This window comes from Anomaloglossus baeobatrachus, chromosome 5 (genome assembly GCF_048569485.1).
Source record: "Anomaloglossus baeobatrachus isolate aAnoBae1 chromosome 5, aAnoBae1.hap1, whole genome shotgun sequence".
Taxonomy (NCBI): Eukaryota; Metazoa; Chordata; class Amphibia; order Anura; family Aromobatidae; genus Anomaloglossus; species Anomaloglossus baeobatrachus.
The window spans coordinates 499421803-499441277 of record NC_134357.1 but is presented as its reverse complement, the minus strand read 5'-3'; the positions used below and the strand labels follow the sequence as shown (position 1 = coordinate 499441277).

At 45.5% G+C, this 19475-nt stretch overlaps 1 protein-coding gene across 3 annotated transcripts in view; it reads right to left on the bottom strand.

The window, feature by feature from the left end:
* QTGAL (queuosine-tRNA galactosyltransferase) overlaps window positions 1-19475 on the bottom strand; it is a 231489-nt gene that overhangs the window by 163998 nt on the left and 48016 nt on the right. For all 3 annotated transcript variants that reach the window (XM_075350780.1, XM_075350781.1, XM_075350782.1), the window contains exon 7: window positions 5037-5132. In XM_075350780.1, the coding sequence (XP_075206895.1) occupies window positions 5037-5132 (96 nt within the window). The remainder of the gene's footprint in view (window positions 1-5036; window positions 5133-19475) is intronic.

Here is a 19475-nt window from a genome sequence, read left to right as displayed (position 1 = left end):
CTCCATCAGATGTTGACCCTCAGACGAGAAGTTTCATTTCCTGATCTTACTATGATTCCCGGGTAGGGCACTTAAGTCTGGTCTTAAGTGGAGGATGTTGTAAGTGGATCCACTTCAGCCTTGTTGTTGGATTTGACTGCGGATATTAATGTAGGTTAACCCCATAATGAACGGTGATGGATTTAGGTAGGAAGGAAGTATCCAGAATTGGAAACAAATGTCCAAGCGGAGGAGGGGGGATATGAGAGCCAAATGCCACGTGGGCCACAAATCAGGACTGCATGTTACAAGGGTAAGGAGTGTGCCATAGTAGGAGGAGATCCCTGATCGTATAACTGGCTGGCAGACTTACCAAAGCCTACAGACCTGCTGGCCCCATTATTAAAGCCCTCAAGTCTACTGCCCCTATTATTTAAGTACTCTAGCTTACTAGCCTCATAATCAACACCCTCCGGCCTACTGGCTCAATTACCAAACTCAGCAGGTCTATTAGCTCCATTACCTCCAGCTTGCTGGCCCCATAACAAACCCTCTCTAGTTTGTTGGCTCCATTACCTACCCTCTGGTTTGCTGGCTCCATTACCAAAACTATCCAGTCTACTGGCAACATTACCAAAGCCCTCCAGCCTTCTGGTCCCATGATAAATACCAACAGTATGTTGGTCCTATTTATGTGGTCAGTATGGTGGTGGTATCGATGTCCATCACGTCTGCTGGCCTCATTAACAAAACCTTCCAGTCTGATGATACTTTGACCTCCAGTCTGCCGACCTCATTACCAAAACCCTCCATTGTGCTGGCTTTTTTACCTCCAGTCTGCTGGCCCCATAACCAAAGCCCTATGGAATTCTGGACCCACAACCAATGCTCTCCAAGCCTCCTAGACCCATAACCAAAGATCTCTGGGATACTGAAACCATTACCAAAGCCCTCCTGCATGCTACATTCACTCATTATTAATGTTTAATATCTGCATTGGCAGAGCCCTCCGGCCTGCTGGCCCATTACCAAAGTCCTCAATGTGCTGGCTCATTACCAAAACTCTAGAGGTTATAGGCACCAGGCCAATGGCAATTTTGCCATTTTGGCAATGCCATGCCCTTCTGGATCCTCTTCCAGCCTTAGCATGTTATCCTCCTAGCCGAAAAGCCTAGTGCCCCACCGAGGCCCGACCATTTCCCATTACAATGATCCTCTTCACTCCTCACTATCCGACAGTGACAGGAAGCTTTTCCCATGATGATCCATTAACATCTGGATTTCCATGTCTTTCGAGAATTCCTAAGTGTGGAACGGAGAGAGGAATTCATTCCGCAGTGACTCAGAGATGCTTGGCAGGGGTGCTCCCTATTTATCTGCTAATTAAAGGGGTGTAGTCATTAGCGATGCTGCGCACATCCAGAGAAGCGCTGACTGACAACATGTCTTTTGCGCTGAATGTCAGCAGTGAACTAGTTAATGGTTTCACTGGCCTTGTGCCACCCAAAGCAGGAATTGTTTTTGCCAAAATCTTCTCCAGCTCACCCTTGGCACAGAGCCGACTGACAAGTCCTCTCCAAGCCTGGCCTGAATGAGGATGACGAGAGCCACAATATAGAGGGCTCTGTGCCGAGCCTTGGAAACTGGGACAGGGAGAGGAGGGAGGGGATGCTGCCCTTTCCAAGGAAAGGAAAGAAGGGCCCCAGACCCTCAGGAGGCCCTCACAATGTCAAAGGTTAGGAAGAACCTGTCTTGCTCCTGGATGAGGTCTGAGTTGCCTCTGGGCATCGAATAGAAGCTGCAGGGATGGCCAATGTTACAAGGGATGAGGAAGCCCACTAGTAGTAGAGGCAGGTGAGGGAGGGCTGGGGGCTTTCCATGGGCTCCAGAGTGGAAAAAATGGGTTTTCACTAAAAAATTGCAATACTGTCCCAAGGGGAAGTTTTATAATGAGCAGCTAAATGAGCACACACGATCCCTGCAGTCTCCACACATCTAAACCCCGTGGCACTTCCCCCACGCCTAAACCCAGTGCACTCGACACACACGCCTGGTGGCCGCGCACTCGACACACAAGACTGGTCGCCGAGCACTCGACACACACGCCTGGTCGCCGAGCACTCGACACACACATGCCTGGTCTCCACTCACTCAACATATGCCTAAACCCTGCGTACTCCCCCCTCACCTAAACCCAGTGCACTCAATACACACGGTTGGTCAACACGCACCCCCAAAACACCTGGTCACCGTGCACTCCCAAAACACCTGGTCACCGTGCACCCCCAACACACCTGGTCACCGTGCACCCCCAACACACCTGGTCACCGTGCACACCCAACACACCTGGTCACCGTGCACCCCCAACACCTGGTCACCATGCACACTCTCCGCCCGCCTAAACCCCGCACACTCTCCGCCCGCCTAAACCCCGCACACTCCCCACATGCCTAAACCTCGCACCCTCCCCACACGCCTAAACCTCGCACCCTCCTCACACGCCTAAACCTCGCACCCTCCCCACACGCCTAAACCTCGCACCCTCCCCACACGCCTAAACCCCGCACACTCTCCGCCCGCGTAAACCCCGCACCCTTCCCACACGCCTAAACCTCGCACCCTCCCCACACGCCTAAACCTCGCACCCTCCCCACACACCTAAACCTCGCACCCTCCTCACACGCCTAAACCCCGCACACTCTCCGCCCGCGTAAACCCCGCACACTCTCCGCCCGCGTAAACCCCGCACCCTTCCCACACGCCTAAACCTCGCACCCTCCCCACACGCCTAAACCTCGCACCCTCCCCACACGCCTAAACCTCGCACCCTCCCCACACGCCTAAACCCCGCACACTCCCCACACGCCTAAACCTCGCACCCTCCCCGCACACCTAAACCCCGCACACTCTCCGCCCGCCTAAACCCCACACCCTCCCCACACTCCTAAACCTTGCACCCTTCCCACACGCCCAAACCTCGCACCCTCCCCACACGCCTAAACCTCGCACCCTCCCCACACGCCTAAACCTCGCACCCTCCCCGCACGCCTAAACCTCGCACCCTCCCCGCACGCCTAAACCCCGCACATTCTCCGCCCGCCTAAACCCCGCACCCTCCCCACACACCTAAACCTCGCACCCTCCCCACACGCCTAAACCTCGTACCCTCCCCACACGCCTAAACCTCGCACCCTATCCACACGCCTATACCTCGCACCCTCCCCGCACGCCTAAACCCCGCACACTCTCCGTCCGCCTAAACCCCGCACCCTCCCCACACGCCTAAACCCCGCACCCTCCCCACACGCCTAAACCTCGCACCCTCCCCGCCCGCCTAAACCCCGCACCCTTCCCACACGCCTAAACCTCGCACCCTCCCCACACGCCTAAACCTCGCACCCTCCCCACACGCCTAAACCTCGCACCCTCCCCACACGCCTAATCCTCGCACACTCCCCACACGCCTAAACCTCGCACACTCCCCACACGCCTAAACCTCGCACACTCCCCACACGCCTAAACCTCGCACACTCCCCACACGCCTAAACCTCGCACACTCCCCACACGCCTAAACCTCGCACACTCCCCACACGCCTAAACCTCGCACACTCCCCACACGCCTAAACCTCGCACACTCCCCACACGCCTAAACCTCGCACACTCCCCACACGCCTAAACCTCTCACACTCCCCACACGCCTAAACCTCGCACACTCCCCACACGCCTAAACCTCGCACACATTCTCCACGCACCTAAACCCTCCTCATGCCTCATACACAGTACAAAGGAAGTGAAGAATCTGTTAGTTTGGAATAAAGTACCCTACAAAGTGTCAGAGGTAACAGTCAAGATTGCTGGGGGGGGGGCGAGGGGGGGTCAGGTACTTTCCTTTCCTGGACTACCAAGAGTTCCCTTTTAAAGGAGTTCAAAATTTTATGCGCTCTTATTTCCAGCCTGCAGTGTAAAGCATGGAGGTTTTTTCTAAAACCACAGTTCATTTCTCTATAACGTGCAATTTAACCAGTTTTTGAGTCTCAGATTGGGCAGACAGAATTCTACATTTTGATATGGGGAGTAGGGGGTCCCCTTTAAGAAAATCCTGATTACGCTAATCTGCACAATCATCCGCAACGCTTCCTTTTGTCACATTTGAATTTCATCAGTTTCCATCTGTGAGGACAGGAGCTCATTTTATCAATCAGAGATACCGGCTGAGGTGCCCGGCCCCCTGAACCATGCCTGTTCCTGGCACTTACCGTCATGGGTGGTTTCCATATCAGTCATAGATGAACTCAAGCTCTGAAGTTAAAAAAGTTCTGCAACTTTCTATTCTACTTAATGATCTCACAGCGGATGGCCTAGACTGGATACACTGTAACAAACCCTCAGCTGTGAGGAGTATTAGGTATGACCAGTCAGCCCATTACCCTTAATCACCCTACAACCCGATACGTCTTGGTACATTCAATCTGCCCCCTCCTTTCTGCGGCCCCCTAAACCGAGCATTAGCCAGGAGACTGACCGCATTACAGATGCTGCCGCGAGACGGACAGGAACATGTGGACACAGGGGTGGCGGCGGAGGAGGGGGCTCGGCCCCCTCTGGAGGGACAGGACCAGTATCAAAGGCAGAGAGACCAACCACAAAAGCCGCACCTGTCCCCAACCTGTAACGTTTAATCCGGGGGCATTTACAGGAAACTGGTGAGCCCACTGATGGGAAGGGAAGGCGAGGGGGGCGGTGGGGTTCCCATGGGCTGCGCACGGCGGGAAAGACGTGGATTTCACGGAAGAATTCTGATACCGGCCCAAAGGGGAGTTTTATAATGTGTGGCTAAGTGAACACACATGATCTCCGCACACCTGAGACACACGATCCCGCACACCGACACATGAATCGACATCTGCTCATCTGGAATTACTCGATGCCGGATGATTGGAATCTCATTCACTCCTTGTCACTATATACTCTTATCCCAGACTCCGACCCCGGGAGATAGGACATTCAGCCGTCCGCTATAACATAGGGACTGGATGGAGGTAGTGTAAGAGCATTACCTGGGTGAGGAGCTGATCCGGCGTCAGACTGTTAATCCACCGGGTGTAACGTTCTGTAGCGTCAGATGGATCCCGGCTCACCCGACATCCAATAATCTGTGGGACAAAAAAGGGGAATGTTTGTATTTAGTGACTCCACCAGCAGAATAGTGAGTGCAGCTCTGGAGTATAATGCAGGAGGTAACTCAGGATCCGTACAGGATAAGTAATGTAATGTATGTACACAGTGACTCCCCCAGCAGAATGGTGAGTGCAGCTCTGGAGTATAATACAAGATGTAACTCAGGATCAGCACAGGATAAGTAATGTAATGTATGTACACAGTGACTGCACCAGCAGAATAGTGAGTGCAGCTCTGGAGTATAATACAAGATGTAACTCAGGATCAGTACAGGATAAGTAATGTAATGTATGTACACAGTGACTGCACCAGCAGAATAGTGAGTGCAGCTCTGGAGTATAATACAGGATGTAACTCAGGATCAGTACAGGATAAGTATTGTAATGTATGTACACAGTGACTGCACCAGCAGAATAGTGAGTGCAGCTCTGGAGTATAATACAGGAGGTAACTCAGGATCAGTACAGGATAAGTAATGTAATGTATGTACACAGTGACTGCACCAGCAGAATAGTGAGTGCAGCTCTGGGGTATAATACAGGAGGTAACTCAGGATCAGTACAGGATAAGTTATGTAATGTATGTACACAGTGACTGCACCAGCAGAATAGTGAGTGCAGCTCTGGGGTATAATACAGGAGGTAACTCAGGATCAGTACAGGATAAGTTATGTAATGTATGTACACAGTGACTGCACCAGCAGAATAGTGAGTGCAGCTCTGGAGCTCATAAGATGGTAATAATGAGCAGAATAAATGTCTGTCTTTTCCCTCTTTACAATGGGAATTGCTGTGCCTCATGGTGAGTGCAGCTCTGGAGTATAAGTTGTAACTCTGGATCAGTGCAGGATAAGTAATGTAATGTATGTACACAGTGACTCCCCCAGCAGAATAGTGAGTGCAGCTCTGGAGTATAATACAAGATGTAACTCAGGATCAGTACAGGATAAGTAATGTAATGTATGTACACAGTGACTGCACCAGCAGAATAGTGAGTGCAGCTCTGGAGTATAATACAGGATGTAACTCAGGATCAGTACAGGATAAGTAATGTAATGTATGTATACAGTAACTGCACCAGCAGAATAGTGAGTGCAGCTCTGGAGTATAATACAGGAGGTAACTCAGGATCAGTACAGGATAAGTAATGTAATGTATGTACACAGTGATGTACCAGCAGAATAGTGAGTGCAGCTCTGGAGTATAATACAGGATGTAACTCAGGATCAGTACAGGATAAGTAATGTAATGTATGTACACAGTGACTGCACCAGCAGAATAGTGAGTGCAGCTCTGGAGTATAATCATGTAACTCAGGATCAGTACAGGATCAGGCTGGGCAGCGGAGGTATTCAGGATATGGGCTTGTGGTGTAGACAGGAGTGAGGTCAGGGCGTTGAGTAATGGACAGGGATGATGTGCATGTACAGGAGGAATGCATGAAATTGCACAAATTACCCCCAAGCTCCTCCAACAATAGATCAAAAAGTTCTATACAAATTATGGTCTTTCACTTTTCCTGTAGGAATGTGAATGTATAACATTTCGGATTATTTGTGTATGCCCCAGACAGCAATCATGTCCTCTCTGTATAGTAAGAAACCTTTTTATAGAATAATTGTCAAGATCTCTGCTTGTTGTCAGTGAATGGCAGAGAGAAAATGTAACCATGACCTATTAAGCCTCACCTGAGGCAACACATCAGTACAAATCTCTCTCCTCTGCTGATAGTTTGTCACAATGTATCAGGCCAGAACACAATTCTTGCCATTCATCAACATGTAGCTATAAAGGAACTGAAAAACAGAGTTTTTATATACAGTTAGGTCCAGAAATATTTGGACAGTGACACAATTTTCGCGAGTTGGGCTCTGCATGCCACCACATTGGATTTGAAATGAAAGCTCTACAACAGAATTCAAGTGCAGATTGTAACGTTTAATTTGAAGGTTTGAACAAAAATATCTGATAGAAATTGTAGGAATTGTACACATTTCTTTACAAACACTCCACATTTTAGGAGGTCAAAAGTAATTGGACAAATAAACCAAACCCAAACAAAATATTTTTATTTTCAGTATTTTGTTGCGAATCCTTTGGAGGCAATCACTGCCTTAAGTCTGGAACCCATGGACATCACCAAACGCTGGGTTTCCTCCTTCTTAATGCTTTGCCAGGCCTTTACAGCCGCAGCCTTCAGGTCTTGCTTGTTTGTGGGTCTTTCCGTCTTAAGTCTGGATTTGAGCAAGTGAAATGCATGCTCAATTGGGTTAAGATCTGGTGATTGACTTGGCCATTGCAGAATGTTCCACTTTTTTGCACTCATGAACTCCTGGGTAGCTTTGGCTGTATGCTTGGGGTCATTGTCCATCTGTACTATGAAGCGCCGTCCGATCAACTTTGCGGCATTTGGCTGAATCTGGGCTGAAAGTATATCCCTGTACACTTCAGAATTCATCCGGCTACTCTTGTCTGCTGATATGTCATCAATAAACACAAGTGACCCAGTGCCATTGAAAGCCATGCATGCCCATGCCATCACGTTGCCTCCACCATGTTTTACAGAGGATGTGGTGTGCCTTGGATCATGTGCCGTTCTCTTTCTTCTCCAAACTTTTTTCTTCCCATCATTCTGGTACAGGTTTATCTTTGTCTCAAATGTCCATAGAATACTTTTCCAGAACTGAGCTGGCTTCATGAGGTGTTTTTCAGCAAATTTAACTCTGGCCTGTCTATTTTTGGAATTGATGAATGGTTTGCATCTAGATGTGAACCCTTTGTATTTACTTTCATGGAGTCTTCTCTTTACTGTTGACTTAGAGACAGATACACCTACTTCACTGAGAGTGTTCTGGACTTCAGTTGATGTTGTGAACGGGTTCTTCTTCACCAAAGAAAGTATGCGGCGATCATTCACCACTGTTGTCATCCGTGGACGCCCAGGCCTTTTTGAGTTCCCAAGCTCACCAATCAATTCCTTTTTTCTCAGAATGTACCTGACTGTTGATTTTGCTACTCCAAGCATGTCTGCTATCTCTCTGATGGTTTTTTTCTTTTTTTTCAGCCTCAGGATGTTCTGCTTCACCTCAATTGAGAGTTCCTCAGACCGCATGTTGTCTGGTCACATCAACAGCTTCCAAATGCAAAACCACACACCTGTAATCAACCCCAGACCTTTTAACTACTTCATTGATTACAGGTTAACGAGGGAGACCCCTTCAGAGTTAATTGCAGCCCTTAAAGTCCCTTGTCCAATTACTTTTGGTCCCTTGAAAAAGAGGAGGCTATGCATTACAGAGCTATGATTCCTAAACCCTTTCTCCAATTTGGATGTGAAAACTCTCATATTGCAGCTGGGAGTGTGCACTTTCAGCCCATATTATATATATAATTGTATTTCTGAACATGTTTTTGTAAACAGCTAAAATAACAAAACTTGTGTCACTGTCCAAATATTTCTGGCCCTGACTGTATGAGGACAATACAAATACTTTCTTGGTTACCCATAGTGACCAATCAGAGCTCAGCTTCCATTTCTTAAACTGCTGCTGAAATATGAAAGCTGCGCAGTAATTGGTTGCTACAGTCTTTAATAATGAGGTACAGGAAGACGGCCCTTGTTGCTCAAAGCAACCAATCACTGAGCAGCTTTCATTTTTCAACAACAGTTTAACAAATGTAAGCTGTGTTTTGATTGGTCGCTACGGGCAACAAGGCCTGTCTTCATTCATAAGGCCTAAAATATATTAGAAACCATATACTAGAACAGGGTAAATCACTATACATGTGTGTCAACATTGGGGGAGAGGGGCATGGCTGACCGTCCTATAGGCAGTCATGTGACGTGCCACTTCTAGTAATGTCATCTGCCAACACCAGGGCAGCACCGAATCTCCAGGGAGACTGCTGTAATTGAATAATGTGGCCACAGTGAAGGGTTTTCTAGTTTTCCTCCATTACTGGGCTAATGGCATTAGGAGATTGATGACTGACGGCTCCAGGACCACAGCCGGTGCTTCCCAAAACGCAGAAATGGAGGGAGATGTGTGATACAAACACATCAACACCTGTTCCAGTGAAGGCCGAAAACAACAGCCCCTCTGCCTGAGCACCAGGGAGAGACCGAAACAAACAACCTATGCGGCTGAGCACCAGGGAGAGACCGAAACAAACAACCCCTCCGAGTGAGCTCCAGACAAAGACAGAAACAAAACAGCCCCGTCGGCTGAGCTCTAGGCAAAGGCCGATACAAACAGCCCCTCCAGGTGAGCTCCAGGGAAAGGCGAAACAAACAGCCCCTCTGGCTGAGCTCCAGGGAAAGGCGAAACAAACAGCCCCTCTGGCTGAGCTCCAGGTAAAGACCAAAACAAAACAGCCCCTAATAACTGAGCTCCAGATGAAGACCAAAACAAACAGCCCCTCTTACTGAGCTTCAGGGAAAGACCGAAACAAACAGCCCCTCCAACTGAGCTCCAGATGAAGACCGAAACAAACAGCCCCTCCAACTGAGCTCCAGATGAAGACCGAAACAAACAGCCCCTCCGACTGAGCTCCAGATGAAGACTGAAACAAACAGCCCCTCTAACTGAGCTCCAGGGTAGAATCGAAACAAACAGCCCCCTCTGAATGAGCTCCAGATGAAGACCGAAACAAACAGCCCCTCCAACTGAGCTCCAGATGAAGACCGAAACAAACAGCCCCTCCAACTGAGCTCCAGATGAAGACCGAAACAAACAGCCCCCTCTGACTGAGCTCCAGATGAAGACCGAAACAAACAGCCCCTCCGACTGAGCTCCAGGGTAGAATCGAAACAAACCTCCCTTCCGCAGAGCTCCAGGGAAAGACCGAAACATACAGCCCCTCAGGCTGAGCTCCAGATGAAGACCAAAATAAACAGCACCACACTTATCTACAGGTTGTATGTGGAATTGCAGCTCATCCCTAGTCACTTCCATGGAGCTGAGCTGCAATACCATCCATGTGTCATGCAGATTATGTAATCCAGGACAACCTCTTTAAGGCCTTTAATTTAGTATCAATAGGAATTCATAGATGCCAGATTACCAGATATTTCGTATTATCAGATGTACACTTCAGTCGAAGGCCCAAAAATAGGCCAACAATATTGGAAATTAACCTAATTTTTACACGTTCTGTGACAGTCTGCAGTAAATGGCAACTCCATGGTGCATTATTTTGGGATTAGTATTTGCTGGATTTAAGGAAATTTGTCAAACAGTTCTGAAAATAAATTTTAGAAAAACTCTTTCTTTTTTTTGCATACCGTCCCTTTAAGAGTCGCTGTGCCTCACTGACATTACTGGGATAGTTGTGGAGTCGGATTGTGTTGTGCTGCAAAAAACACACGACCATAAAACCCCAGGAATTTTTATTTGTCATTATATGTCGGTTTTTGCCGCTTCCTCCACCTCCCGCCGGCACAGAGCGCTCGCTCCTAATTCAATTGTAATTAAATGTGGGGAATGCAGGACAGATGTGTAATCACTACATACTCGGTGTGCGTACATAGAGTATACAGAGTGTGCTACATACACTGTGTGCGTACATAGAGTATACAGAGTGTGCTACATACACTGTGTGCGTACATAGAGTATACAGAGTGTGCTACATACACTGTGTGCGTACATAGAGTATATAGTGTGTACTACACACACTGTATGTACATAAAGTATATACGGTGTACTACATACACTGTGTGCATACATAAGGTATATAGTGTGCACTACATACACTGTGTACATAAAGTATATAGTGTGTACTACACACACTGTATGTACATAAAGTATACAGTGTGTACTACCTACACTGTGTGTACATATAGTATATAGTGTGCACTACATACACTGTGTACATAAAGTATATAGTGTGTACTACACACACTGTATGTACATAAAGTATACAGTGTGTACTACCTACACTGTGTGTACATATAGTATATAGTGTGCACTACATACACTGTGTACATAAAGTATATAGTGTGTACTACCTACACTGTGTGCACATAAAGTACCGTATACAGTGTGCACTACATACACTGTGTACATAAAGTATATAGTGTGTACTACCTACACTGTGTGTACATAAAGTATACAGTGTGCACTACATACACTGTGTACATAAAGTATATAGTGTGTGCTATCTACAATGTGTGTACATAAAGTATATAGTGTATACTACCTACAGTGTGTACATATAATATATAGTGTGCACTACATACACTGTGTAAGTACATAAAGTATATAGTGTGCACTACATAAACTGTGTGTACATGAAGTATATAGTGTGTACACTGCAGATAAAATGTATGTACTCACCACTATGTACAATGTCTACACGGTATGTACTTATTTATGTGTACAGCATGAGTATTTGTACACGGGTATATGCAATGTATATAATAAGTATAAGCACTAAGGTATCTGTACAGCACAAGAGCATTCGGACATGTATAAGAGTGTGCACACGTATGGTTACAGTATGAGTGCATATGAGCATACATCACATGTGCAATATACAGTTAGTGCATGAGTAATACCATGTGAGAGATTGTTCACACAGGTACTAGTACGGTAGTACATGCAGTGTTAGTGTGAGCACAAGTACAGAATGAGTGTAGTCACACAGGTGCCATGGATACAAAATAGAAGTATACACGCCGTCTGTGTAATGTACAATGTGAGAGCATGGGGTAAATGCAATGGATACAGACTGCAAGCACGTGTGTACAGTGTGAGTACACGCACACAGATAAGCGCAACAAATACAGTATGGACATGTATGTGCACAGTGTGTGTAATGTACACTGACTATGGCTACAGGTGGGTAATGTATACAGTAAGTATGTATATTCATCTGTACCAGATCTAGGGAGTGTGAGTGCAGCATGTGAAATCTGCACAGTATGAGGGTATGTGTACAAGGAAATGTATAATGAAGGTAATGTGCGCAGTATGGGGGTGCACCTGTAGTGTAATGTGTGCAGTATGGGGGGTGTGCACCTGTAGTGTAATGTGCGCAGTATGGGGGAGCACCTGTAGTGTAATGTGTGCAGTATGGGGGGTGTGCACCTGTAGTGTAATGTGCGCAGTATGGGGGAGCACCTGTAGTGTAATGCGTGCAGTATGGGGGGTGTGCACCTGTAGTGTAATGTGCGCAGTATGGGGGTGCACCTGTAGTGTAATGTGCGCAATATGGGTGTGTGTGCACACAGTGCAATATACGCAGTATGGGGGTTCGCCCACGTACTGTAATGTGCACAGTATGAGGGTATGTGTACAAGAAGATGTATAAAGAATGAAGGTAATGTGCGCAGTATGGGGGTGTGCACCTGTAGTGAACTGTTTGCAGTATGGGTGGGTGCACACCTGTAGTGTAATGTGCGCAGTATAGGCGTGCGCCCACATACTGTAATGTGGGCAGTATGCGGGTATGTGTACAAGGAAATGTATAAAGAATGAAGATAATGTGCGCAGTATGGGGGTGTGCACCCGTACACGTATTGTACAGTGACATATGGCCCATACACGGGTGTCATACATGTAGGGTGTAACACGTATGATATGTCACGTTCATGCAGTTCTTACTTAATATCTCAGCGTTTCCTTCCTATTTCTGGGTATTTCCTCTTTCTGCCGCCTGCTCGGCTCCGGAGATGAATTATCTGTAATCAGATTATTATAACTCCACCAGATACGTCAGTGTGGTACACAGGAAACACAGCGTGTCCTGGCACCAGCGGGGATCACGGATTTCTGACCAGTCTCTGGGTGGTGGACATATTGGTTATGGTTGGAAAACAGATAGAGGTGACCTCCAGGACACCAGGGATCGATTATTATTTGGGAGGGGGAGGGGAGATACCCCTGGATTCTGCTGTTAAGGCTTCTTTCTCTAGGTACTGGATATAGGAGTACGGGAACTAAAGGGGGCAGCGGAGGTCTGGAGAGCACATTGTACAACGTCTCACCACGGAGAGTGGAGAACACGGGTTGCCGGGCTGTCATGTACACCGAAATCTTGTAACCAAAGAGGCTAGTGTAGATGGAATTCTGCGAAGGGGAAATCATTTCCTGGAAGTTTCACATGGTCCATAAACTTGGGGCATCTCAAAATCCTGGGCAAGGGGAAGGAGCAGAGGAGCCCACATAGCCGGACAGTCTCCTGTGCCAGGTGGGCATCCCGAGAGCTTGAAGTCCAAACTAAGAGCTCTGCTTGCGTAAACTTAAATGCTTGTGTTAAATAAATGGAAATTTTGTGATAAGAAATAGGAGAAGACAATGCTAGAAAAGTGAAACCTCACCAGTCCGGGCCTTAAGCCCCCCGTCACATTTAGCGACTTATCAGCGATCCCGAAAACGATGCGACCTGATAGGGATCGCTGGTAAGTCGCTGGGAGGTCGCTGGTGAGATGTCACACAGTCAGATCTTACCAACGACTCAGTAACGATACAGGTCGACGTAGCGACCTGTATAACGATCTCTGCTGTCACTGGGACCCGGTCACACAGTGTCATACACAGCGATGTGTCCTGCCTAGCAGGACATCGCCTTTGAAGAAAATGGTCCAGGACATTCAGCAATGACTGGCGACCTCACAGCAGGGGCCAGGTCATTGCTGGATGTCACACACAGCGTGACTCAGCAGCAATGTCGCTTAGTGAGACGTGGCCTTTATAAACACAGCCTGATCCTGTCACACTGTAACAGACGACCGCTGTGTGAACGTAGGACCGATTTACAGAAGACTCCTTAGCTCAGACCTTCAGAACTTCATGAATAGACACCTTGACCTAAACAATCTGACGGCAAGCAGAGATCTTAAAACTGTGAAAGATCCTTCGTGCTATAAAAGCCCGAATCCTTGTATAGTCACAACTAGAGATAGGCAAAAAATCGGTTTGGGACCAGACTTGAACCCGAACATTGTGCTGTAAAATGGTAGTAGAAAGGGCTAGGGGGATTAGAGCAGAAGCGTTATACTTATCGACCTTCTCTGTGGCTGTCACACTGCTTTTGGGTCCGCTCATTAAAGCTCATACAGATTCACTGCTTCCCCCTGCCATCAGAAATCCCAGCGTCTGATTGGTTGCTGTTAGGCTATGTGTGCACGTGTGCGTAATTCATGCAGTTACGCTGCGCTTTGTAGCGCAGCGTAACTGCATGCGTCCTGCGTCCCCTGCACAATCTATGGAGATTGTGCAGGGGCCATGCGCACGTGGCATATTAGAACGCAGCGATTCGGCTGCTACCCGAATCGCTGCGTTCTAAGAAGTGACATGTCACTTCTTCCGTGCGCTTTGCCGGCAGCCCCTGCTCTGTCTATGGCAGGAGCTGCAGGCAGAGCGCACGTTCTCGCCGGCACCATGTGCTTCAGAACGGAGCTTTTCAGCTGCGCTCTGAAGCGCACCTTTTGGTGCCGTGCAGAGCGCACACGTCCGCACATAGCCTTAGACTGCGCCCCCATCCTGTGTGACAGCGTCTGTGATTGATTGGAATCTGACACAATGTAAATGTCTCTATAGTGATGTAAAAGTAAATAAATTGTTTAGGGTCCCCCCATGCTGTGATACCCAACACAGATAAAGCAGACAGCAACAGCCTGCAGCCCCCAGCCGTGTGCTTATCTTGGCTGTGTATCAAAACAACAGGGACCCTATGCTGCTTTTTTTTTTAAAAATTACCTCAATAAATCGTTTTAAAAACCAGCATTCATTCCCCCAATTTAGATACTCAGCAAAGATGAAGCAAACAGCTAGGGGCTGGTATTCTCAGCTGGGAAGACCCATGGTTATTGGGCCCCCCAATAACCATAGCAGCCTGCATCCACCCAGAATTGTTGCATCCATTAGATGCGACAATCCTGGCACTTCACCCAGCTCATTCTGACTGCCCTGGGGCGGTGGAAATCAGGATAATTTAAGGGGTTAATGACAGCTCACAGCTGCCACTGCGCCCTAGATTAGGAATGGGTAGGGTCTATGAGATCCCCCCATTACTAATCCTGTAAGGGAAGAGAAATGAACATAAAAAAATTATTTAACTGAAATAAAGTATAAAAAAAAAACCACGCTCTTTCACCCCTTTATTAATCCCCAAAACATCCAGGTCAGATGTAATCCACATGAGGTCCAATGACGATCCATGCTCTGCTATATCCCAAAGTTGCAATGCGCGGGCACATTACAGAACAAGACCGCCTGCTGTGGCTTCAGGCAGACACTGACTGAGCTGCTGGTGTCAGTGGTGATGTCAGTAAGATTATGCGCAGTCACAGCTGGAGGTTCCCATGGTACCCCACCTGTGACCGCAGGAAAACTGATCTCAGGTGAGCTGAGTTCAATCATCTCCTGGTAGAAAAATGTGTGTGTGTGTGTGTGTGTGTGTGTGTGTGTGTGTGTGTGTGTGTGTGGGGTGGGGGGGGGTGTCGCCAACAAAAGCAGATTTGGTGATGAAATTTATTCACCAAATTCCTGCACCAAATCTGCATCTCTTGACAAAAACTGCACAAAAACGGTTTTGACGCCGTTTCAGTGATGTTTTCTGCCTGGAGATGCAAATAGGCGCTGAAATGTTTGCACTAGAGTTCTAAAGAAATTCAAGCTGTATTGCAGGCTCAGGTGCCTCAGTGTCAGCGCAAACTATCGTTCCAATCTGAATGAAATGCTATGGAGGAGACCCAGGAGGACCCCACTGCTGACAGACATAAAAAGCTAGACTGCAGTTTGCCAAAATGTACATGATAGAATTATGCCTATTGAATTCCTTATGCTAATTCTAGATCCATAGAAATCTTCAACTGTGCCTACATACAGTATTAACATATTTTTATATCTTTAAAATGCGGTTCTGGTAATTGGTTATTATATCTAGATGCTTGATGAATTGTCCCAGTAATTACTTGTAAATGTTCTATGTCATCTACACTACATGACAGGGAAGTCCTGCGCAGGCGCACTACAATACTTTGATCTGCCCAGATCAAAGTGCGCCTGCGCAGGAACTCAAGGTCGGCTAATGTAGATGACATAGAACGCGTCTTCCACACTAGGTTCAGAAGAAGGAGGACAAACATGGCCGAAAGAGGAGGCGTGGGACCTGGAGAACGGAGACGCCCATCCGACCATTCTGCTCCGCACCGACCGTTAGATAAGTATTATGAACATCCGGTGACAGGTTCCCTTTAAGAGCGCCGCATGCTCGCGAGATGATGGGCTGTGCGATGAAACTCCGCCCACAGCCCAATCACTTAAGAGGACTGAGTCCTGCCTCTTTGATGCCGGGTCAACTTCCAGTTCAGGAAGATGACGTGACATCAAAGGACATCCCAGGTCCTGTGATGGGGGAATGAGTGGACAGCGATAGCGCCACTCACAGGTAGAATTGGAGAAAGAAGGTATTTAGAAAAAGCCTTCTTTCCCTGCTTTGAATCAATGTGGCCACTATTGTTTGTAGTGGACCACCTCAGATGATACAACATTGAAGCATAGATCCAACGACATGCTGATAGGGAATTTAGATTGTGAGCCCCAATGGGGACAGAGATGACCACTTCTGTAAAATGTTGTGAAATCAATGGAGCTATATAAAGAGCAAAATAACTACAATTAAGAACTTGTTAGAAAGAAGAGAAAAGATATCGATTCCTGCCAGGTATATCCAGGACACATTTGAGATGGACGGCGATACACTGGAAATTGTAAAGGACCTCAACCTACTCAGATCAATGATCACTCAAGATACAGCGACACCAAAAGTGAATAGAATAGTTATGGGCAAATCAACAATGAAAACATTGGGCAAGGTCCTCAAATCGAGGAGCATTTCATTGAAGACTGAGCCGGGAAAGGTCATGACTCCATTAACACTCGTCAAATCCCTGCTGAAGACGCCACATCACGAGGGACTATTAATCCAGGTCCGGTTTCTCCAGCATTACAACTGGATTTTTTAATTCTCCTCCCTCCAGCTGCTCAGACCCGTCATCCTGATGTGGAATAAATGCAGTTATATTCTTATACAAAAGGAGCAGTATTATAGTAGTTATATTCTTATACATAGGGGCAGTATTATAGTACTTATATTCTTGTACATAAGGGCAGTATTATAGTAGTTATATTCCTGTACATAGGGGGCAGTATTAATAGTTATATTCCTGTACATAAGGACAGTTTTATAGTAGTTATATTCTTGTACATAGGGGCAGTATTATAGTAGTTATATTCTTGTATATAGGGGCAGTATTATAGTAGTTATATTCTTGTACAGTATTATAGTAGTTATATTCTTGTACATAGGGGCAGTATTATAGTAGTTATATTCTTGTATATAGGGGCAGTATTATAGTAGTTATATTCTTGTATATAGGGGCAGTATTATTGTAGTTATATTCTTGTACATAGGGGCAGTATTATAGTAGTTATATTCTTGTATATTGGGGCACTAGTATAGTAGTTATATTCTTGTATATTGGGGCAGTATTATAGTAGTTATATTCTTGTATATTGGGGCAGTATTATAGTAGTTATATTCTTGTATATTGGGGCAGTATTATAGTAGTTATATTCTTGTATATTGGGGCAGTACTATAGTAGTTATAGTCTTGTATATTGGGGCAGTACTATAGTAGTTATATTCTTGTATATTGGGGTAGTACTATAGTAGTTATATTCTTGTATATTGGGACAGTATTATAGTAGTTATATTCTTGTATATTGGGGCAGTACTATAGTAGTTATATTCTTGTATATTGGGACAGTATTATAGTAGTTATATTCTTGTATATTGGGGTAGTACTATAGTAGTTATATTCTTGTATATTGGGGCAGTACTATAGTAGTTATATTCTTGTATATTGGGGTAGTACTATAGTAGTTATATTCTTGTATATTGGGGCAGTATAATAGTAGTTATATTCTTGTATATTGGGGCAGTATAATAGTAGTTATATTCTTGTATATTGGGGCAGTATTATAGTACTTATATTCTTGTACATAGGCACTGTATTATAGTAGTTATATTCTTGTACATAGGGGCAGTATTATAGTAGTTATATTCTTGTACATAGGCACTGTATTATAGTAGTTATATTCTTGTACATAGGGGGCAGTATTATAGTAGTTATATTCTTGTATATTGGGGCAGTACTATAGTAGTTATATTCTTGTATATTGGGGTAGTACTATAGTAGTTATATTCTTGTATATTGGGGCAGTATTATAGTAGTTATATTCTTGTACATAGGAGCAGTATTATAGTAGTTATATTCTTGTATATTGGGGCAGTACTATAGTAGTTATATTCTTGTATATTGGGGTAGTACTATAGTAGTTATATTCTTGTATATTGGGGCAGTATTATAGTAGTTATATTCTTGTACATAGGAGCAGTATTATAGTAGTTATATTCTTGTATATTGGGGCAGTACTATAGTAGTTATATTCTTGTATATTGGGGTAGTACTATAGTAGTTATATTCTTGTATATTAGGGCAGTATTATAGTAGTTATATTCTTGTACATAGGGGCAGTATTATAGTAGTTATATTCTTGTATATTGGGGCAGTATTATAGTAGTTATATTCTTGTATATTGGGGTAGTACTATAGTAGTTATATTCTTGTATATTGGGGCAGTATTATAGTAGTTATATTCTTGTACATAGGAGCAGTATTATAGTAGTTATATTCTTGTATATTGGGGCAGTACTATAGTAGTTATATTCTTGTATATTGGGGTAGTACTATAGTAGTTATATTCTTGTATATTGGGGCAGTACTATAGCAGATATATTCCTGAAGTACAATGCAGTCAGTGATAGTCATCTAGATATGACTACAAGGAGCGCTAATCCAGGTCCCAGTTATACAAGTCTACTCACAAATAACAGATGCAGAGGAAGAAATTGAAATAAATTGACAAGACACCAAAACAAGACACTCATTATCATGTTAGATGTGAATGCCAAAGTGGACCACAGCAAACATGGAACAGTTGTTGGAAACTTTAAATTTGAGGAACAAAAGGAGGCGGAGGAAGATTCATTGACCTATGCACGAGAAATCAACCGTACATCATAAACACCTTCTTCCAAAATCACAATCTGAGTGATACAAATTGGTGCCTATAAGACTCAGATTGAATACATATCTGTTAGCCAAAGATGGAGGTCGTCGATCATTACTGCAAATCAAAAAGCCAGGAGCTGAGTGTGGAACTGATCATGAACTTTTGACAGCAAAGATTAGAGTCAAGTTGTGAGAACAGAATAGTCAGCAGGTCGGTTCCAACATTGCTTTGACCA